This window comes from Amphiura filiformis, chromosome 17 (genome assembly GCF_039555335.1).
Source record: "Amphiura filiformis chromosome 17, Afil_fr2py, whole genome shotgun sequence".
In the NCBI taxonomy this organism is placed as follows: domain Eukaryota; kingdom Metazoa; phylum Echinodermata; class Ophiuroidea; order Amphilepidida; family Amphiuridae; genus Amphiura; species Amphiura filiformis.
In genome coordinates this window covers 56,024,913-56,050,083 of record NC_092644.1, presented here as the reverse complement: position 1 = coordinate 56,050,083, position 25,171 = coordinate 56,024,913, and the positions used below count along the sequence as shown (strand labels likewise).

The 25,171-nt window shown below is 35.0% G+C and overlaps 1 protein-coding gene across 1 annotated transcript in view; it reads right to left on the bottom strand.

Moving 5' to 3' along the window:
- LOC140138019 (GTPase-activating Rap/Ran-GAP domain-like protein 3) overlaps positions 1-25,171 on the bottom strand; it is a 238,967-nt gene that overhangs the window by 38,625 nt on the left and 175,171 nt on the right. The window contains 7 exon segments of the mRNA XM_072159850.1: positions 501-546; positions 2,487-2,601; positions 11,071-11,174; positions 11,804-11,902; positions 21,155-21,257; positions 23,375-23,435; positions 24,453-24,517. Coding sequence (XP_072015951.1) covers positions 501-546; positions 2,487-2,601; positions 11,071-11,174; positions 11,804-11,902; positions 21,155-21,257; positions 23,375-23,435; positions 24,453-24,517 — 593 coding nt within the window.

Below are 25,171 nucleotides of genomic sequence, written 5' to 3'. Positions count from 1 at the left end.
ATTTTGTGGGCTAACGTTTGTTCATATGTCTTTGCATAAAATCGGCTTTCCTGTCTTCCCGCCATTGTAAGTACTTAAATACGCGCATGTTGTTAACACAGTGGCCACTTTCAACCCCATTGATTAGCCTAATCTTTTTTCATGCAAAGAATTCTAAATCTAAATTAGTACATATTGAAATTGACAATATATTATAAATATTCCATTCACAGTTTGCCAAATTCTTCCTTTTCAGCGAGTGCAATTCTTGGCCAATGTTTGCAGTTTAGCAAATTCCACGCTTAATCCTTAAGATAGGAAGGGATAGAATTTCGGTCAATATAAGGTGTGTTTTGTTTAAATCTGATGTGACAAGTATAATCTACCCGTATTGTATTGATCAGATTATATACAGCTTCGTGCCAGTACGGAAGGTGATATTAATTAAAGTAGAACGTTCGTGTTTAGATAAATCTAGTTGTCACCAAAACAAAATACGGTACCAAAAAGATTAGACTCACCTATACGACTCCTCCGATTTGTTGTATGTTATAAGGGCAAATATGTCTGTACAGAAAAGGTTAAGGTGTAATCCAGTACAATTATCAGTATAATTAATGATGAGATATACATATTAACCCCCTTTTACGAAAATTGTGCAATTAATATTTATATATTGTGCAATGTTTCACAAATGTTTCGATCTATCTACAGATCTTTCTATTATTGACATTCAGTATGAAATGAATATGCATAAATGTTCTGAGACAGGCCATATTTTTTGGAATATCAAATATTTGCAATATTTTAAACTCTTGAGTTTCAAGGAGATGAATTTGGGTTAATACAAGAATTTGGGTTAATCTCTAACCTGGTGAGTGTTGCTCGAATGTTATGTTTTATAGAAACTCTATTTCTATTCTCATCTGAAATCACATGGTTATAAAAAATACCTTATTGCATTTCGTGACTCGATTTCCACTTCTTTGTTTGTATGTTCATGGGTTTAAACAACCTTTAATTTGTCTAAAATCAAATTAAGTGAAAGTTTAAATGATACGCTGAATTGAAGCATATGTATAGTTTTTTCTCTTCTATCTGACAATAAGAGGTAGGCATATTGCTAGCTTTCCAAGTATTTTCCAAAAGCTTCGAAAAGATCAGATAAAAAAGACCTCGGTTACAAGATTTGCATCAATATTAAACAAACGTTTAATTTGTCTAAAATCCAATTAGATGAAAGTTTAAATAAAACGGTGAAACATAAGTATGTATAGTTTTTCTTCTGACAATAAGAGGTAGCTTTGTTAGCTTTCAAGCATTTTCCAAAAGCTTCGAAAAGATCAGAAAAAGAAGACCTCGGTTACAAGATTTACACCAATATTATTATATCAAGTATTTATTATACCAAGTCCTTTGATCATACGAGGTATCATTAAATATGTGAATAAATTATGGCTTTTTTTGTCACATGGTGGGATCATATACAAAATGACTCTAGGGACTCGAGCAAAATATGAAGATGCAAGAACGTACGCGATAGTATTCTGCACATGGTTCAAATTGTCATGTCTATAGTAGCTAGTTAGATCGGATTTCAAAAATAAAATGGTTGCCACTGACGGCACAGATGTTGCATTTTTTACTTAAACAAATGTAAGGGCGGAATTGACGCAAATAAGTAACAATGATTAATTAAAAATGTAGTATATGGTGTTTACTTTTTACAGTTATTATCCTGGCTCTGGACCAATTGACTCCTGAGAGTACCGAGTAAATAACACAAAGTGTTAGATGATTTATCAACAAGTTGGTAAACACTATACAGGTCATGCCTAATTCATACCTAAGGCTTTGATAACTTTACATAACATTTTATGGACATATTCACCGACATTTGACGCGCAGATCGAAAATAAGAAGGATACACAATCATGAAGTACACACACTCACCCCTACTATAGATAAAACATTTGAAACCAAAAGTGTAACATCTAAGTTATCGCGAAAAACGAAATGATTCCGATTATCTCTTGGCAGCGGAATAAATTGCTGTAAAGCGCCTTAAAAAGGCGCTATAAATATCCCAACATTATTAATTAATTAATTAATAATTAATTAATTAAAAATTAATTAATTAATTAATTAATTAATTAATTGTAATAAATAAATTAATTAATAGTAATAAATAAATTAATCAATAGTAATAAATAAATTAATGAATGATTAAATAAATAAGTGATTAATTTTTTTAAATTAATTAATTTTTATTATCAATAATTGCTGTAAAGCGCTTTTGAAAGGCACTATAAAATGCCGACATTATTAAATAATTGTTTAATTAATTAATTAATTAATTAATTAATTAGTAATAAATAATAGTAATGAATAAATAAACATAATTAATATTTATTTATTTATTTATTAATTTATTTATTTATTTATTTATTTATTTATTTATTTATTTCAACTGTAATAGTCCAATGACATGATTATTGAAAGGATACGAGTAAAGTGTGATCTTATCATTGAAGGCTTGAATGATGGTTCTACGTTGGGATCTTCTACTTCTTGAAACACGATTGTTACGATGTCGTTACCTATGTGTCTTTTCCTCTCCACCTATAAAGAAAAAAATAAACAAAAAATAAATAAATAAATAAAAAGGTGTTTTACGGATTTGTTTAGCCAAAATAATAAAGTAAACGACTAATTTGTTATTAATCTTAAATTATTTGTAATCTTTTGTACTGCTAATAAGTTGGCAAATTGTACAAAGTATTGGTCAAACAGGAAGCGGTATCAAAACAAAGCACAGGCCTCTTTACTTTAATAGTTTTAACTATTAAAGTTAAAATATCATCCACTATCTCGCTATTTAGTTTTTTTAACCTCAGCCAATTGTCTTCGTGAAAGACGTGCCCTGCCACATTAACCAGCGCTTATTATGAAGCAGAAAATACTTGCAACCGGTAACAACATTCGTGTAAAAGTGAGCACTTTCCAAACTACCAATTATATGCAACCGTGGTTTTCGCTTGCTTCATGACAAATTGATAAAGAGCTAGTATAATATATTAAATATGTTTAATGCATTCTGTTGGCATGGTTGCCGTGGTGATGTATTTGGTAAAGGGAAATAAAAGTACAAGTTAAGCATTTGTTTTAAAATTGCTGAAATAATACTTTATCATGGGAATACAGTTTGGTAGCACTTCTCATTATTATGGCTTATTATTAGAGATACGTTGTTCAAGGTCGTACCACACTTTTCCTGCATTTCAATGTGTTGATTCAAATGCGATGGTTTAATGGCATTAACTAAAGGGATATACCGTGATTTTCTGTATAAAATTAAACTTTGGAGAATTGGTAAGTCTATAAAAAGTGAAAGTGACCTTGGAATAGCTGAAGAACTGCAACCCTGTTATATTCCAACAGCCAACATTTATGTAACGCATTTTTTCCGAGTTCAACCGCCTCGATCTCAACGAAAGCAAATCACACAACGACGAAGAATTATACAACAAGCATACCACAATGCACTATTGTGAACTTCGCACTGCATTTGAGCCCGGGATTTGAGCCGACAATGATGCCTGTCATGTTGAGAATAAATCTACAGAGATATCGTCAGCTTACAACGATAATTACCTATGTCATTTTTTGTAATTTTGAGAAACGATAAACCATGTTTCGATCGGAAACCAGGTTTCTCGATTAATTGCACATTTGGCTTGCCATAGGCTTCACGTCCATATTGTGCGACAAACATACGATTCTGGGGGCGGTTGTAAAATTAAGATGACCTGTTTGAAATTAAAAATTAAAATTGCTACCTCGTTTATACAGCACTTATGGTCACACTTTGAATTACTCCCATTTTCAAGTGCTTTTGAAAGACTCTTTAAAATTTTCCTCAAATTAGATTATGAAAAATTGATGTCGTTATTCAATACCTCCTTTCGTTAATGCATTTTGAGCTAAAAACAGGACACAGTGGATCTGTTTACGATAGTTGAATACATATCAATCACATGTTTAAACACACCTGGGCTGTTGTCTATTGATGTGAATTGATAAAATCATTCAAATTTACGTATTATACATTTACATATCCATTTAACCTATTCCGCTATTATTCATTCCAAGCTTCAAAATTCAAAACAGCAGATAAAAATTACTCAAGGTTGAGTACAAAGGGAACATAGAACAACAAAATGAGTCACATTAAACTCAATATTGATTAAATTATTCTCAATTTGAGTTCAATTTAATAAATCATTTTGTTGCCCTGTCCCCCTTTTTATACTCAAAAGTATTTATTTTATTAAGAGTGTAGCCTCTATAACGGCCCGGGGATCACGACATCAATATCAGAACACTTATACCAAGATATCAATCCTCAAGGACCATCCATATGCATACCCAAGGCCACATCAGACTGGAATCTTTTACCAGAACATTCTACATTTCTAAAATGGAAGCCTTCATATTGGCATTGCAGGACCACATTGGAGTACCAAGCAGTAAACTAACAAGCAAGCAAGACTAGATGAAATTCTCTCAATACAGGGCATAGTTAAAACAATGCCCACTTTTAACTAATCAGATGACACATGACAGGAATCTATATAATGAGGTATAATATGTGACCCGGCAGCACAAACGAGCCGTAAATTCCCTAAATTGTATTCTGTGTTACGGTGTAAAATGTGTACGAAGGTCGTATTCATCGATAACTTAAGCTGGCCCGACTTCCGTCTTAACTAAGCAAATGACAGGAATCTATATAATGAGGTATAATATATGCTAAATATATTTATGATTCCTTATGAATGTGGTCCACCTGGGAGTCGGGTAACACCAAGGCTGCAATCATGGCCTGTACCCAAATTAGCGTAAGATTACATAATTCGTTGTATTATCCATAGTCGGGTGACGCGGTTTTCGGATGAGAGCGGTTTTCGTTCTGAACTTGTAATCATTGTGAGATGAGTTGATATCGAAGAATTTCCAAATGGGGCTACGAGCCACCAAAGGTCATGTAAAATAATCAAGTCCCGTACAAAACTAAATAACAGTTCTGCGGAAATAGCAGGGCAAATATTGCAACGGATCACGGAGAACGAAAACACGACGTTATAAAGGACAAATCCCCAAAAGCCATATACTTGCCCATAAAGATATACGGTTTTGTAATCATTTCGGGCTCATTTTGAATTATATTGTCCCATCAACGATTCCAGCATCACATGAGTGGCTTTAAAATATTAAAGTGCTCTGATTTCACACGCTGCGGGGTCCTTCCGTCAAGTCTAAAACTAAAAGCATTAACAAGCCATAGTGCAGTTATGCTACACAGCAAACATGATTCGACCTTTGAAATACTTAAACCTGGTTAACAGGAAATTACTCCAGCAAAATCAGTCAATAAAGTCTAGCCCATCCTCCACATTGAATGGTGGACTGCACTTATGCCCTAACATGGCACTTGCCAATCAATAATCACCCACTTGAAATCCCCTGACTCGCTCCCCTGACCAAAGTTATGGACAGATATGGGACTTGTATTTGTTGTTATCTGTCATTTACATATCAGGGAGGTACGAACATTTGCAGATGCCCCACCTACTCAGTTTTTAGGCTACATATAATGTATACATATTAATCTTGATTGTCAGCAAGTACAAAAAATATCCGTCAAGTGGTTTAGTTTTAATGCCCTTCGGAAGCGAGCGGCCCACAAGTGAGTGATAGTCACAAAAAGTTGCAATTTTGCAGGCCATGCCGTGCCCTTCCTTACTAAAACACCAAAAGTGCGAATATTTCCAAACATCTCAATTAGCTAAAAATTTAGGACATGTTACAAAACTATATTTTTTAGAATTTCAGAGAGTACAAAAAATATTGGCCGGTTATTTTTCACACAGTGACGTTAACTATTCAATGCCCTATACCTCTAACATACACTGTTTGTAGAGGTCACACGTCAATGGTGAGAACACTGTATATTGTGTATAGGAAAATGAACAGTAACTGCAGTATGCTTCATTTAAAGAGCAAAAAGTGGATGTTGATATAAGTACATGTGGATGCTATCGGATAAGTTGACGTTTGACAGGTAAGCTCACACGGAATACGTGGCTGTCTGCACATGACATTCACACTTCCATTCACATTCACCCCTCATACACGTAGAGGTTGTAATTGATACAGAAAAGCAGGTGTCACAAGTTCTATATGAACCCACCCCTAAACACACTCCAGTATAAGCCTACCCCATATTGCTGTAACATATTCACTGTGTGCAATTTGTATTTTACTAATTGCAGTGCAGTAACCATGCAAAAACACTCAAAGCAACCAAATTACTTGGGCTAATTGCTTGCGCAGAAGCATAGCCAGCTTTCTTTGTTGGGCGGGAGGGGGGGTGGGGACGGGGGGGGCACATAAAAATATAGTGGCAAAGACGAAAAATATTCCCAGTTGCATATAGATACGGTTTTCTTAGAGACTGTACGTGTAGTCTTCAAGGCTTTATTGGGACAATGTGCGCGAGTAGCGCGCAAAAAACTGTATTTTACACTATTTTGGCCCATGAGTGGGGTGACTTTTAGTTTAAAATCAGCTCCTTGTCCTTTTCCTTTTCCTTTGCCTTCCCGCTTTTCTCTTTAATTTTTTTTTGTCAGAGGGGCACTTTTCTCTTTCATTTTTTGTCAGATGGGGAGGGGACTCTCTGCCCCTGCCCCCTGCTACGCTACTACACTCGCGCCTATTTTAGGAAAATTATATGGACATACCACCCTACCCGGGGGAGGATGGACGATAAGGATGATGGTTCCCGGGTGTCTCCCATTCCGCAGGTGACGATTGCTGTCACTCTAAGACCATATACTTTTTTTTAACACAGGCTCTGTCACCGTGGTCACCCAAAGAATCTATTCGACCTATCACCCAAATACCCTTTATTTTTCAATTTGAATCGCAAGTTTCATTTATCACGGATGTTTGTTACTTATTGGTTTAATTAAGAGTATCAAAGCCATTGAAGCCATTTAGAACTAGAAATTGAGGCTTCCGTATGACTCAGTGTTTTGACTCCATTTTCAAAAGTGGGAATCCATGGAATTCTTGACCGCTTTCTCAAATCAGCCCATAGGTCACTCACAGAGCACGATGGTATCACTGGAGAAGAGGCCTATAGCTACCCATTTGTACTAAATAGAACAGCACAGGGCAGGGACGGAATTTATATTACACAAATCCAGAAAGAGGGGAAAAATTAAACAAACCGTAAAATATTAATAGGTGTTTTTTGCACAATGATTTGGACAGTTTACCCGTATAGCCTTCCTTGGTTAAACTTTACCTGCAATGAACTTATATTGACAGTTGATAAATATTTAGCTGAGGAAAAAGTTAACTGAATAATTATGTATAATTCTGAATTGAATTTTGTCAAAGCTCAAACATCTCGTTAAGTCAGCAAATAACCCAAAGCGACCGGTGAATATACCCAAGGGACCTTAGAAATAAACGTGAAACGGTGATACCATGGAGATAAACGCTCATAGGCAACAGGTTTGATGAGGCATTTTATCAAGTCATAACAAGTATAAGGGAGACGTGAAAGGCTCATGAGACACGCTATGACTTAAATTGACATTTTAAAAGGTGAAAAAAAAGAAGAAGTTAAACCAGTGGTGAAATAAGCGAGTGTAAGTGGGTTCTTGTACAATGCACACATATCTCTTTATTGACATAGTGGTTGATGTGATTCCATGTAGTTGCGAGGTTATCCCTAGAAAACTTGTCGGAACCGAAAACACGACTGTATACATTACGATATAGGGAAGAAAAATGATTGTTTTTGACTGCACTTCCGCGTGGTGTTTACTTTGCACCTTGTAGTTTTGCACCATAAAGTGTGCTTCGTTCGAATAAAGTTCAAAATCTAGAAGTATAGAATCATGACCACTTCCGTGTGGTGTACAGGGGGATACAGCATTAATAATAATAAAAATTAGAATGTGTAGAGGCAACAGTTAACTAATATTTAACTGAGGTATTTGAAGAATTTACAATGGAAAAGTTAATCAATAATTATGTATTAATTCTGAATTTTGTCAAAGCTCAAACATCTCGTTAAGTCAGCAAATAACCCAAAGCGACCGGTGAATATACCCAAGGGACCTTAGAAATAAACGTGAAACGGTGATACCATGGAGATAAACGCTCAGAGGCAACAGGTTTGATGAGGCATTTTATCAAGTCATAACAAGTATAAGGGAGACGTGAAAGGCTCATGAGACACGCTATGACTTAAATTGACATTTTAAAAGGTGAAAAAAAGAAGAAGTTAAACCAGTGGTGAAATAAGCGAGTGTAAGTGGGTTCTTGTACAATGCACACATATCTCTTTATTGACATAGTGGTTGATGTGATTCCATGTAGTTGCGAGGTTATCCCTTGAAAACTTGTCGGAACCGAAAACACGACTGTATACATTACGATATAGGGAAGAAAAATGATTGTTTTTGACTGCACTTCCGCATGGTGTTTACTTTGCACCTTGTAGTTTTGCACAATATAGTTTGCTTCGTTCGAATAAAGTTCAAAATCTAGAAGTAATATAATCATGATAAGACATCTACATGGGAATAATAATAATAATAATAATAATAATAATAATAATAATAATAATAATAATAATAATAATATGTGGAGGCAATTAGCACCTCCTGCCATATCAAATGATAGTAAAATTTAAAAGTATCTTACTCTTCTCCACGCGGCTGTCGACTGTAGACGACAAGTTTCAAAATTTCAATTTTCAATTGATACAGAAAAGCACGTGTCCGAAGTTCTACATGATTACGTATACTGCTTCAGCATGAAGCGAAATTATGGAGTAAGAAAATCGAACGATCTTTCACACACATATACACACCCCTACCAGGGATATGCCCATAACCACCCCTAAACACACAGTCCAGTATAGACCCACCCTCATATTGCTGTAACATATTCACTATGTGCAATTAGCATTTTACGACACCGCATCGTAAACACAACTACATTCAAGTGTTTTCCCAAGTGCAGAAAACATGCCAAAACGCTCAAAGTAATCATATTTCTCGGGCTAATCTCAGGACTATAGCTCGCGGAGCGCAGCGGTGTTGCCAGCTTTCTTTGTCAGGGGGAGGGGGAAAATAAAAATGGTCGAGGCAAAAGTCGAGAAAAAATACCAGTTGCAACATCTTGACCCGGTATTTAATATCGGACATAATGAATTATTATATAGTATAAAACTCTGAGTACAGAAATTTATTGACGTAATACATATAGTTACGAGGTTATCCCTTGAAAACTTGTCGGAACCGAAAACACGACTGTATACATACGAAGCTATGCGATATAGGGAAGAACTTCAATGATTGTGTTTGACTCCACGTATTAATAGCATTAATAATAATAAAAATTAGAATGTATAGAGGCAACAGTTAACTAATATTTAACTGAGTTATTAGAAGAATTTGCAACGGAAAAGTTAACCAATAATTATGTATTAATTCTGAATTGTATTTTGTCAAAGCTCAAACATCTCGTTAAAGTCAGCAAATAACCCAAAGCGTCCGTTGAATATACCAAAGGGACCTTAGAAATAAACGTGAAACGGTGATACCATGGAGATAAACGCTCAGAGGCAGCAAGTTTGATGAGGAATTTTATCAAGTCATAACAAGTATAAGGGAGACGTGAAAGAGTGCGTGAAAGGCTCATGAGACACGCTATGACTTAAATTGACATTTTAAAAGGTGAAAAAAAGAAGAAGTTAAACCAGTGGTGAAATAACCTAGTGTAAGTGGGTTCTTGCACAATGCATACACATCTCATAATTATTTTCCCGCAAGCTCTGGACGTAGCGAATTATAATAATTATTATATAATTATTATAGTACACGAATTTATTGACATAGTGGTTGTTGTGATTCCACTTTTAAATACATGCGAGGTTATCCCTTGATAACTTGTCGGAACTGAAAACACGACTGTATACATTACGATATAGGGAAGAAGACTTTATTGTTTTTGACTGCACTTCCGCATGGTGTTTACTTTGCACCTTGTCGTTTTGCACAATAAAATTTGCTTAAAGCTCAAAATTTACGTCGTTAATAACGAATAGCATTAATCTAGAAGCACTATAATGATGATAATACAGGGGAATATAGAATTAATAATAATAATAAGAAGAATGTGTAGAGGCAAACTCATCTCCTACCACCAGATGATATTACATATATGTGACCCGGCAGCACAAATGAGCCGTAAATTCCCTAAATTGTATTCTGAGTTACGGTGTAAAATGTGTACGAAGGTCATATTCATCGGTAACTTAAGCTGGCCCGACATCCGTCTCATTTCGATAGTCAAAAAATAATCAATAATCCTATTGTTGAAGTGGATAATAAGCTTCTACCTTAGATGGCTATAGAACTTTTAATAGCTCTGGTATTTGTTGCTTATATTGCTAAATCCTGTTCAAGTGGTGGGTTACCAGGCATTGTATTTTGTACAGGTATGCATAACCAACAATTAACAATGAGAGAACTTTCTTAAACCTCGTTGACTTGGGGATGATTTGAAATGACCGCCAATTATGACTGTTTGATATTTATTGCCAACAATGTGGAAAAAGAGACACATGTAAAAACGTAAAAAGCTATAATTTTGTTGAAGGAGCAAAGTTTAACAAACCATAACCCCGCTTCTGGATATCGTTTGAAGTCAAATGATATACCATTTTTAAGTGTATGATGTTTATTTTTTAAACACGAAATAAAACAAGGAGGAATTTACGGCTCATTCGCCGTGGACGGTCACATATAGTATCTTAATCACCTTCATGTGGCTGTCGACTGCAGACAACAAGTTATAAATTTTCTTTGAATTTCAGAATGAATTGTACATTTACAAGTAGCCTAGTATTGGTTCAGTGCTTCTTGAGATAGCTCTTGATTGAGACAATATCTAAAACCTTTTTATGTTGACGCCTATGGCCAGCACACAGAGTAATGTGCTTACCTGTTGTCGGTTGTCTTTTGAGTATGGAAGTAGAGTTGACACGTGGAACATTATCTCGTGACCTTCATACATGGTATATATCGATTCCTTTCCAGTTGTGTTGTCTGTGATTAAAGATGAAAAAGTAAAATTGGAAAGAAATGTGTTTATTCTAGACTCAATTAACAGAGTGCAGGTTGTTGTGTGTGACATACGCAAGATACATAGAAGTATTGCAGCATTGCTGAAAAAAAGATGAATTCCGCAAACTGCATGTTGAACATTAACCCAATATCCGTTGATTATACATGATGTACTGAATGGAAATGTTAGGTTGCATGAAATAAGTAGGATTAGGCTAATAAATGAGATGGAATGTGTCAATTGTGGTGACATCAATCGCCTATTCCAGTACTTGCAATAGCGGAAAGACGGAAATCCGTTTGATTGCAGAGACGAAGAAACTTTAGTACACAAAATGTTCAGATGCCTTTACAATGGTTTCCATATGCTTTCACATTTTAATGCTATTAAAACGTTTGAAACAAAAACAAAATATGTTTCTGATACAATCATAACTTTAAAAAAACCTTTTTTGTGTTTACTGGGTTATCTTGTGATAATTTTTTAATTTTGTGGTCATGTCCGATTTTAAAAAGCACATAATTATATCATATCATTTAACATCACTGAATGATTCCATAATTGTGAATATTGTATAAGGAAGAATTGACTACGATGAGTTTGAACTTACTTTTTACATCTAATCCACCATTAAACTTTTCCCAATTTTTCAATTGAGTCCGCTCTCCAAGGAAGCTTATGAAATTGTTGAACTCCTCGCTAGCAGTCTCTGTAAAAACATTGACAAACATTGAATGGCGATGATTATATTGGCAATGTGATAATTCAAATTGGAATTTTAAATAGATTGTGTTTATTTTCATACTTAAGAAATTGATGGGAAATTTCAAGTCCATTATTTCGATGAGCGCTGTTTTCATATTATACAAAACTTGGCAGGTGAATTGGTAATAGTGGTTTACAGTCTATGACAAAACTGTCTTGAGATTTGGCACTTGGGAATAGAGAATGCCAAGTAATAAACTTGTTAAAAGGTTGATCGCCCTTGCTAACCATGCCTTATTATTAGCTGCATAAAAGATGCAATACATTATTTTATCACGGAGTTGGGAAGAGAATATTGGAAAATGACTCGATTTGATCGTAACATGATAGGTTAAGGGCACGTAGGCTCAGTGGTTACGGCCTTGGACTCATAATCCGAGAGCTTGCTCGACGTGCGTGGGTTCGATTCCCCGTCCCACCACCGTGTTGCGTCCTTGGGCAAGGCGCTTTACCTCGCTTGTCTCACCCCACCCAGGTGCAATGGGAAGCTGTTAGGGGTAGTCACAGTCGTTGTACTGATGGACCCTGCGCCACTTGTAGGCTGCAAACGTGGTTCCGACATATTCTAATGACGGCGGAATAAATGTAAAGCGCTTTGAGGCTGTTTACGGCATAAAGCACTATATAAATATCTACATTTTATGAATTTGAATGTGGTTCATGTAAGCGATAGACTCATTTTTGCCCAAGCGAGTCAAAGTGGGTCATGATAAGCAAAAATAAAATATCAAAAATCTCAATGACATGAATGATCTTACAGAGAATCGTGAAAAACAATATTACATTTCACGCGTATATCAAAAGTTCATTTAAATGGTCACAAACAGTAATAAACAAGCACTTATTCCACCTGAAAGTGCCTGGAGCATAACAGTTGTAGCATACTGTCAACATTTGACCGCATCAATTAAGGGTAACTTCCGGGCAACCATCCGAGTAAACACATTCCTTTTAGTTGGAGTACACGGTCATTCGCATTCCCCGGCTGGGTCATATTTACCGCCATTGGCGATATCGCAAACATAATCTGCAAACTCTTGTATAACATGTATATTATATAACATTGTGTAACTCATTCCTCACATTGATCAAATATTGTCCTTGGTTATATTATAGGGTCTATGGTTACATGAAAAACAGTTATTTTGGCTAGCTTAATAAGGAAAAGTATTTAAGGAAGATTGCTACAGGTAATAGGCATTTTTGTTAATTGTTATACAGACCGCAGAAGAATTAAGGTACCAGTTATTCTTACCCCTATAAATCCCAAACAAAGACAGATATGTAATAACTAGAACCTGCGCCCTATAGCTGCATATTTTAAATCGGATTTAAGACATCAAGAATGATCCAAAATGCCGATGCAGCCTTTACTCGTCCAGTAAGAAGCCCACGATAACAAGTTCAAAGTTTTATGCAAAAACAACTTTGTCAGATGTGTTATTATTTTACTATTTTCAAAACAGGTATTTCTTTGAGGATTATTGTAGTTTACTACTTAATGGATGTATGCTTCAAAAAGATTGACGAAGTGTTCCCACTTGCCTTGCCGTTAATGAAAAATAAATCCACACTAACTCTCTGCTAGAATGTACTACGTTAGAGGGAGGATAAAACCATCCCATAATGCTCAACGACATTCTTGGAAAAAACTCTGTGTAACAACACAGCAGTATACGACAAAATTAATGTTTTAAGCAGATACAATCCCAAAATGGCGACGGTTCGCTATTTCTAAGGACCGCTATCTCTAAGGTTCGCTATCCCTAAGGTTCGTTATCACTAATTACGAAAAATGTCCACTATACCTAAGGTTCGATATCACTAATTTTGAATAAGGTTCGGTATTTCTAAGGTTCGATATCACTAATTTTAAATAAGGTTCGCTATCTCTAATTTTAAATAAGGTCCGCTATCACTAATTTATTGAAGGTTCGCTATTTCTAAGGTTCGCTATCACTAATTTAAAATGTATCCCTAAGGTTCGTTATCTCTAATTTGAAATAAGGTCCGCTATCTCTAAGGTTCGCTATCTCTAAGGGTCGCTATCTCTAAGGTTCGCTATCACTAATTTCAAATAAGTAATATGGTACGCTTTCTGCTTTTGCTTGTCATAATATCTACCCTGTATGTTGGAGTTGTAGCTTCAAATGACAAGACGGCTACTATGAATCAGGTGGGCAACTGGTCTAGCGCATTGGTACTATACTGACATATATATAGCCATGATAGCGGCAAGGTGCGGCATGGGATCGAAGCTACGAACATGGAGGGTCCACAGAAAGTGTTATAAAATCTTAATGAGATTAATTCTTTTCTTTAAAACCTTTGTATGCGCTAGTCACTATGAGATACTGTAAACACACTGCAGAGTAACACTGAAACATTCTTCTAATACTTCTGAATGCTAATTCTTCTGCAATAGCACTGATAATAGTTATTTTGTTATTCAGGTCATTGTTCAATCACACTGACAAAATGGACTGAAGCACTTCTTAAAATAAGTGGTCTTTCACTAGTAATTCCACTACAATGGTGCCCATCACATTGAAGTGTATTGGAGCATGGTATTGTTATGGAAATTAATCCCCTGGACCATTGCTCATTACGAGCAGATAATATAGCCACGCATGACAAATAAAAACACCCATGACACTCAAAATGGATAGAGTAACGGTTATTTTACGGAAAAGCACATAAATTGGCACAGATGTAGCTCTTGATATGTTTAGGGTCACTCCATATGAAATCAAGGAGTCGCCCCACCTGACCCCCTCAGATTTGCTTTATATTTTAGTCATATGTTGTACCTGTAAAAATATTAAAACCTGCAAATTTGAGGTCTGTAGCTCTTACGGATTTTCTGTGGCAGCCATTTAAAGTTGGAGTAGGAGGGTCTAAATTTGGACCCAAAAGTTGCCCTTTAAATAAATTTCATCTTTGGGAGTCTGTGCCTTCTTTATAAAAAGAAAGAGAAGTCTGAAACTTTGTATACACACTAACTGCATGCCCAATTTGTCAAAAAAATAAAAAATAATAAAAATTCTGTAATTGAGCGTTGTGTCACAGGGTCATTAAATATGCAAGAAAAAATGTAATATTTTGTAAACTGGCAAGTTTAGCCCCCTAAATTGACATTTTGGTCAGATTAATTATTTTTGTTGTCACTGATGCTATATATAGGATAAATACAATGCATATCCAAAAAATTGAGGACACAACACATTTACATTTCGAACAGCGCCCTCACGAAGATGAAATTTATTGCAAATTCAACATTTTCAGGGGCCCAAAGTCGATGTGGTCCACCTTCAAAATGTATAAAACATCACTTTTATATAACAACTAGTCTTAAATTACAACTTTGCTAAGTCCCAGTAATTGTATAGGTTGACTTCATATAAAATGACAAGCCCAAAGTTGACCATTTTCTTATGATTGCATGTAGTGCAAATGTGCCGAATTCGGAGGGCTTGAAAGTCAAATTGGCCACAATATTAAAAATAAATGATTAGATGAGTAGTTATTGGCCCTATTTACTTTTATTTCCATTTCATTTTCAATATATACAGATTTTCTATGGTAGCCATTTACAGTTGAAGTAGGGGGATATAAATTTGGACCCAAAAGTTGCCCTTTGAATAAATTTCATCTTTGGGAGCCTGTACCTTCCTAATAAAAAGAGAGAGAGGTCTGAAACTTTGTATACACACTAATTGCATGTCCAATTTGTCAACAAGTAAAAAAAATGTCTGTAATTGCTCGTTGTGTCACAGGGTCATTAAATATGCAAAAAATGTAATGTTTTGTATACTGGCAAGTTTAGCCCCTAAATTCACATTTTTGTCAGATTAATTGTTTTTGTTGTCACTGATGCGATATATAGGACAAATACAATGCATATTCAAGACATTGAGGTGACCATTTATTTACATTTCCAACAGGGCCCTCGCGAAGATGAAAATTAATGCAAATTCACCATTTTCAGGGGGCCCAAAGTCGATAAGGTCAACCTTCAAAATTTATAAAACACCACTTTTATATGACTACTAGTCTTAAATTGAAACTTTGCTCAATCCCAGTAAGTTTATAGATTGACTTCATATAAAACGACAAGCCCAAAGTTGACCATTTTCTTATGATTGCATGTACTGCAAATGTGCCGAATTCGGAAGGTTTAAAAGTCAAAATGGCCACAATATTGAAAATAAATGACTAGATGCATAGTTATTGGCCCTATTTACTTTTATTTCCATTTTATTTTCAATATTGGGGCCAATTTGACTTTCAAGCCTTCCGAATTCGGCACATTTGCACTACATGCAATCATAAGAAAATGGTCAACTTTGGGCTTGTCATTTTATATGAAGTCAACCTATACAATTACTGGGACTTAGCAAAGTTGTAATTTAAGACTAGTAGTTATATAAAAGTGATGTTTTATAAATTTTGAAGGTGGACCACATCGACTTTGGGCCCCCTGAAAATGTTGAATTTGCAATAAATTTCATCTTCGTGAGGGCGCTGTTCGAAATGTAAATGAGTTGTGACCTCAATTTTTGGATATGCATTGTATTTATCCTATATATAGCATCAGTGACAACAAAAGATTATTAATCTGACAAAAATGTGAATTTAGGGGGCTAAACTTGCCAGTTTACAAAACATTACATTTTTTCTTGCATATTTAATGACCCCTGTGACACAACACACAATTACAGAAATTTTTTATTTTTATTTTTTGACAAATTGGGCATGCAGTTAGTGTGTATACAAAGTTTCAGACTTCTCTTTCTTTTTATAAAGAAGGCACAGACTCCCAAAGATGAAATTTATTTAAAGGGCAACTTTTGGGTCCAAATTTAGACCCCCCTACTCCAACTTTAAATGGCTGCCACAGAAAATCCGTAAGAGCTACAAACCTCAAATTTGCAGGTTTTAATATTTTTACAGGTACAACATATGACTAAAATATAAAGCAAATCTGAGGGGGTCAGGTGGGGCGACTCCTTGATTTCATATGGAATGACCCTTTAACAAGTTTGGAGAAAGGGCCAAAAATAAGTTTCTCTCATCAAAGTTATACAAGGGTCACATTAAAACTTCTACCAAAAATTCGAAATATTTTAAAGGCCCATTGTACTATTAAACACGTCACGCCACGTTTATTTTGTTACACAGGCCAGATAACTATTGCAAGATGGGCACCAGTAATATTTTTGAACCATAGGATTCTGGGAGAACACTAAAAGTAACAATACGAACTTTTAACAGTGTTTTGAAGTTTCCGGTTCAGGCCGCCGAAGTTTGTACAAATTTGCAATGCCCGATTTAGTGTTGATCTTTCAAGCATCCGTAAGCACCTTCTTTCTTTTTGTGAATGTTGAAGAATTGACAGGATTCATTTGAAAAAGGCACTTTCTGTTTAATGTATTTTTTTAACTTGTCTTATTTATGTAAAATCTTTGTCAATGCTAGGGGCATTATATAAGTGATTGTCAAATCTTCTTTTTCATGCGAGATGAATGCAAATCTGAATTGTAAGCATTAAAGCCGTTGAAATATTCCCCAGGGTAGTATAGAAAACATTGACTTAACGTATCAATGTCTTGTAAGAGCCTCATATGATTATTGGTAATATTAACGAACATGATCACACTCAGAAATCCATCTCTTCATTATTCGTCGGCTTTATTAGTTTCGAGTAAACAGGTGCGATATGAAATACGCTATTCTAGTTGAAATCTGCACACACCGTATGGAAGACACGACCTTATCCCACACAGGGAGTGTTAATTTCAAATGGGGTTACCTGGATGGGTGACTACTCTATACAAGCTGGGTAGGAGATTAAGGTCATGTTTTCTGTAGGGGATGTGTGGAATTCACCTGGAATATCCCAATCCACCTTTAAATGTATACAAACATTGAAAACACATCATCTGCTTACCAGCAAACACAAAACGTTTTCGACATCATTCGCAAAAGGTTATAAAAGGTTGTCAGAAAACGTTTAAATGTCGGGTTATATAAAGGGTATATTAAGAGTATAAAACGTTTTCATTCTCTTAAGAAACATTTTATGATAATCTACTGCTCAGCAAACACAAATGTTTTACAGAAAACGTTTAAATGTCGGGTTATATAAAGGGTATAAAAACCGTTTAATAACATTCCAAAAACATTCTTTAAAACTTGATACAAAAAATTCTAAACAGAATGTTATAATATTTTGCGAAAAATGTTTGCCCAAAATATTTTCAATAACGTTTTAAAAACGTTTTCATGACCTTTATATAACCCGACATTTAAATGTTATTAAAAGGTTTTGAAAAAAAAACATTTTAAGAACATTTCTGTGTTTGCTGGGTTCAAATATTTTAACATAATGTTATTTAATTATTGACACAATATTTGGCAAAAATGTTTGCAAAAATAGTTTACAATAACATTTTTTGAAAACATTTAAAAATATTGTTGTAGTGTGTTTGCATACAAAAACGTTTTAAAACGTTATGATGACCTTTATATAACCCGACATTTTAATGTTATTAAAACGTTTTTACCTAAACCAAAAGCCAAAATATAACTTATTTAAAACGTTTTTAAAACGTTGTGTTTGCTGGGTAACTATACAATACATGGAGGAGAAAGTACGCCATTTGTGTCAACCTAATATTCGTTAGCAATGATCAATAATTGACCAATGAGCAGTAACACAGCAGTTTTTTGGATAAGAATTATTCGGTCGTCACCAGTCACTAAGGTATAACTTTCAGCTTTAGTTTAGGAGTGTTGTTGACGGATGCTTGATGCGATGTGCACGCTAGTCATTCTGTTAGTACCTTTAGTAGATTCGAGAGGCCTCAACGTCAGTTATTCTTAATGTTTTTTAAGATAAGGCGACGAGGTTTTCGCAATCAAGGTTAAACCACGGTGTTTACCTTTGCAATCTAGTTTAAGTATGGTTTCATATCCCCGCAAAAATGCAGGTCTTGAATGAGAGGAATTATAAATGTCAATAAAAATGGAATAACTTGAACTGCATATTCATGTAATGACGTAGGTCATGGATATGCAGTTTATTCCCTTATAGACAGTCCGTCACCCATTCATCAATAGATGGCGCTATATGGTGTGATATAGGGTGCACTACACTAAATCCTTCCGCATTTGGTGTAACCTTTCAAAGTTCCGGTAAAAATAGCACCTATGCGAAATATATCGGCGTCCCGAGGGAACCAAATTTGAGTGACTCTTGGTTGTTTTGATAAAAAGATAGAATAGGACCCCAACATTACATATCTGTTCAGAAAATTTTCTGAATCGAATGTGCATAGGTAATAGGCCCTCGGAACAATATCATGGCCGGAACTGGTAAGGAGGCGAGCGTGTCGGCTGAAATTCGGGATGGCGCTGTTCAGGAGTTCGTATCTCTCAAGTTTGTCTTAACTTGTCCCAAAAAATTAAATTTAAATAAAAGTTTAATCTTTATTTAAGACATTGGTTTGATCAAAATATTAAAAATGTTGTTACATGGGGTAGAAAAATAAACTTATTTTCTTGTATTTTCCCGTGTATTTCAATGGGACGATTATTTAGTGGTGTGTGCCCTTCGAAGACTCATTTTTAAATGCTATGGACATGATTAATACCTGATTTTAAGTGCCAAAAAGTTGAGATTTTTGACTGAAACTGATGTTTCTGCAAAGAAAAAAAGTCTGTTTTTCTATTTCCGTCTACAAATACGCGATTTCATTCTTAAACGCACGAGAAATTAGCTTCAAAACGCAAGTTCCCGTCGAATTGACAATTTAAGACCGTGCTTGAAATTGAGCTATTTTGGCCCCAATATCATAGAAGTGGTCACTTTTGGTTATCTCGGTGCTGAAAAAGTGAAACATCTTTGGAATTATTTTGATGCAAAATGTAATTATAAGATCAAAACTCAATTATAACCGTTTTGAAAATAATCACTGAACCTTTAATTGGGTCTCAATAGACATTTAAAGTCAAAGCATACTATATTATGGCCTAATGATGACAAAATAACGGCATTTTTATCTCATGACCAAATGTTCAATTCCCAAGAGAGAAATTTACCAATTAATTCTAATGATGGGGTTTCTTAATTTTAGATCTTGCAAAATAATACACGCAACTTGGAAATTTAACATTTTAGAGTGTCAAATTACCGTTCTATCTACCCATAACACCCCCCCAACTTAAGGCATATGCCTATTGACACGTCCTTATATTATGCATGATCTAAGAGTGGGGGGGTGAAATGATCACATGTCGCTTTTCGGTTAAGTTAAATTTAGTGATTGTACATATATTTTTGTAAACAAAGTCACTTTCCTGATGTTAATGGGATTATAAATACAGTTTAACATGGTCAAAATGTTGCTCTGGCCCTTGAATGCTGAAAATTGCGAAAAGTATCATATTTTCACTCAGTCCGAGCTTGTTTGGAGCCCTGTTTTATAACTTTGGAGTGACTAGCGATAAAAAGCAATTACACTTTTTTAGGATGTTGACTACTGATTCCAAAAATAAAGAATATCAAAAATATCTTTTCTTATAAGGGTGCACTACACTAAATCCTTCCGCATTTGGTGTAACCTTTCAAAGTTCCGGTAAAAATAGCACCTATGCGAAATATATCGGCGTCCCGAGGGAACCAAATTTGAGTGACTCTTGGTTGTTTTTATAAAAAAGATAGAATAGGACCCCAACATTACATATCTGTTCAGAAAATTTTCTGAATCGAATGTGCATGGGTAATAGGCCCTCGGAACAATATCATGGCCGGAACTGGTAAGGAGGCGAGCGTGTCGGCTGAAATTCGGGATGGCGCTGTTCAGGAGTTCGTATCTCTCAAGTTTGTCTTAACTTGTCCCGAAAAATTAAATTTAAATAAAAGTTTAATCTTTATTTAAGACATTGGTTTGATCAAAATATTAAAAATGTTGTTACATGGGGTAGAAAAATAAACTTACTTTCTTGTATTTTCCCGTGTATTTCAATGGGACGATTATTTAGTGGTGTGTGCCCTATAGTCACAGACTATAGACTATTTATCAACAGTTAAAGTCCCGTGCATTGTATGCTGTGAATTTTCGCATATTCATGAGGGCCGATCATTTGATTGTGCCGTGTCAAGTAACATTTTAGAACAATAAAATATATTTACCGTTACTGAACATTTCGTCGTCAGATTGTTGTCCAGGTTTTGCATATAAGACACCAAATTTGAAATTCACCGACCCTTCTTGTTCCTCTAGTAGCAATAATTCCTGCAGAGTAACAAACACCAAATTCGGCGTAAATATGACTGTTATATCTGATCAAAGACCCTCAAGATCATTACCGAGCGCCGGATGTGGCACACAGTAGTTTCTCAATCTCTTTCTCTGTATGGACAATATAATTACAAGATTTTTTAGCAGTCTATTGGGTTAGCTCAATCGGTAAGTCTTTAGACTCAGCTTTATGGTGCGTGAAGGTACGTGTTCGAGCCCTCACAGTGTCACATTCTGTTCTTGTCGTAAAACTGACCCAGCTTCAAATCCTCCTGGACAAGGAACTTACTGTTAAATTGTCCCAGTCTATCCATACAAAGCTTGTGGAGGTAATTCTGACTGGGATGGTTAATCTCAGTATATTTAAGCTAATTAAGGCTCTGCGCCCCTTGATGATGCTAATTGGTTTATAAGGTGTGCCTTGGACAGTGTGCTTCGACTATATTTATAAATACGTAGTAATAAATATGCATGTGACCACCTCCGCGCTGTCCTAACAGCTTGTAGACAGGCAGGTAGTCTGGAAGTGACCTTCGGTACGGCGTGTGGTGTTCCTGTACATTTTGAATGCAAAGGCGGTAAACGACACCAGATTGTGCAGCAAAATTGTCTATTTTGTTTAATTTATGATATTATCGTAAAAGTTTCCGTTGGTTAATATTCTTTTCTGTCGGCAAATTCTTTCAAAATTTTGTTTTTCATAACATATTAGAAAATCGGAATCCCCAATGTATAATAATTTTGTTATTTAAGTTAGTCAACTTTGATGATATTTATCTATAGTAGTAAAAAGCATAAGGATCATTTCACACTTGGTTGTTGGTATGTCGGGCCCATGGGTCACGTGCGTATTATTTATAAATACGTATTTATAAATATAGTCGAAGCAAAGTGGGTTATAGAGAATTTCTTTTAAAACGCAATGATCTTCTATAATTGCACTATATAAATCCGTGGCTAATCAACACTGGTTATATCGGGAGTTGCAATCTTACAGGCAATCATGGTCCGCAATAGTTTCATTATCTTCATATTGTACAAAATGAAGTAAGGGGTTAAAGGAATGACTATTAACGTTGTACAAAAATACTCGATGCTTGACGATCGATGCTTGACGGCGTATTACTGATTTAGTAATACTCTGGATATTTTACACATCTTTCCTACATTTTCCAAGCATTGTTCAATTATTAATGTCATATGATATTTGCAACTCACTTAAGGGCTGGGGTATGAACGTTTAGACAGTATTTATTTTGGGACATTAGAGCACATCAGACATATCGAATTGCATTCTAAATACGAAGAATGTCATTCTGATATCAAATAATTTTGATTTTTGAAATTCGCAATTTAATACACATTTTATGGCAAATCATTAAAATTGATATTTTTGATATTTAACAGTACTTGAAGTAAACTTTATAAATCTGATGATTTATACTTAAAGTGTATGTAGGTGGGATGAAAAGCCGACGATCAATTGAAAATTTTGACCTTTCGTATTGAAGATATGGATTTTTTCCCAAAACACCAAAAAAAAAAAATTAGGTCTTTTTGGGAAAAAATCCATATCTTCAATATGAAAGGTCAAAATTTTCAATTGACCGTCGGCTTTTCCTCCCTGCTACATACACTTTAAGAATATATCATTAGATTTAAATAATTTACTTCGAGGACTGTTATATATCAAAAATTTGAAAAATATCAAATTTTTATAATTTGTCATAAAATTTGTATTATATTGTAATTTTCAAAAATGAAAATTATTTGATATCAGAAAGACATGCTTCGTATTCAGAATGCAATTCGATAGGTCTGAGGTGCTCTCATGTCCCACAAAAAATACTGTCGAAACGCAATAAACGCTCATTTTAGAACCCTTAACGTAATATTTGCTTCAAGACCAAAATGAAATTTTTATTTGTGTCTCTTACGGCGTATTACTGATTTAGTAATACTGTGGATATTTTACACATCTTTCCCTACATTTTCCAAGCATTGTTCAATTATTAATGTCATATGATATTTGCAACTCACTTAACGTAATATTTGCTTCAAGACCAAAATGAAATTTTTATTTGCGTCTCGTTTAAGCAACGATGCCTTACCTTCTGTATTTCAGGTGTGTAAATCTCTTTAGGTGTTTTTTCAACTTTGAGATCAAATCGGCTGAAAAACAAGTAATGTTTAACGTTTATTTAGATGAAATAATATAATATCAAATATAAACGTTTGTGAAGATTATCATTCACCCAGCTTTGAAAAGCTATACAATTTAAAAATACAATCTATTATTGTGGATTTACTATTTATGAGTGGCATATTCGCTGTCGAAGTTACGTAATAATCGGATTAACTACCATAGCAATGGATGAATACAATGTTTGACTATATCGCCTTGCACTGACTACAACGTTCACGTGGTACCTATGCATTGAACCATATCATTCAGATCACTCGCACCTGTAAGATAAGTATATTTGAAAAGAACGGTATTGTATTCAATATATGATTACAGTCATATACATGTGATGAGTGCATCCTGCTTGTAGTGCAGGGCGATATAGTCAAAATTGTATTCATCCATTGCTATGGTAGTTAATCCGATTTATTACGTCACTTCGACAGCGAATTTTCAGATCCTCTCCTGGATGTAGTTTAACCCTAGAACTATAACCCCTAAGACTTTTATCCGTCATAAAAATTGGGCGTGTTTACGCCCAAACGACCTTAGCTAATCGTAGATCAATCCTTTGCACTCATTTTAATGGTATATACATCTTTTACCCCAGCACCTTACCTGGAGTAGGACTGGCTCGGTAGTTCTAGGGTTAAGACATGACCTTATTCTTCCACACAGGTATTAATTCGAATTAATATTTACAAAGCGATCGGAAAAGTCAGTTTTTATCATCAATAATGTTTGATCAAATTAGAATTGATCAGCTATAGATGTTAAAAAATACTAGCCTACATAAAATATGCACTGCCGGAAAAAGTCACTCCTAATATCTCAAAGAGGATTGCACCATTGCATTGGAAGTTTTTTTTAAAAAGATTTTCGTTCAAGTATCTTTCAAGTATTACGATATATTCGTTTTAATAATTGAGATTAAGGAACAGCATACTGAAGTGGACGGAAATGCGAAAAACTAATCAAAACAACATCAAGATGTAAATATTTACCTGATTATTCTCTTGATTGACATAGGTTTGGCAGGATTGTAGGGAATGGAAATCTTTTGCGTGCCCTGTAATGAGAATCAAATATAGAATTAGCCTATTGTTTGATCGCAACTTTTTTTGCAAAAGGATTTTTTGTTCAAATTGTAGGCAAAGAGCGCCAGCTCGTTTCATTGACCTGTGCTTCGCGATACACGATAGAGCGTTGTGTTTCTACGCTTAGACCAACCGTAAAAATACCTTCGAGGTAGCAGTTGCACTTCATGAACGTTCGTGTTGCTAGACCTGAATTTATACTCTGTCGCTGAGCGATTGATATTTGACTAATTGCCCGCTCTTCCCAACACAACAAAAAGCGCTCTACCTTATTGGCAAAAAAACTAAATTTATCAGACAAAATTTGTTTAACAATACCCATTGTTTGAAGACTACGCGTATTGTAAAAGAGTACACAAGAAATAGAAACATGGCTTTGACTGAAACAGAATCTATTTCTTTAAATGTTTGTAAATTGATTCCAAAACTAATGAATTATTTGGTTGTTGTAAAGGTACGATTTGGCATAATCAGACACTGGTTTGCTTGCTTGAGATGTACATTGCTCTTATAATGGTTGTAGCTTGTGCAAGGTATCGAATATGTTGCTTTGCAGTCTTGCACGGATATTAATATATTGGCGTTTCTCTTGCCTATCCACATTATGTGTTTTAAAGCTCATTTTG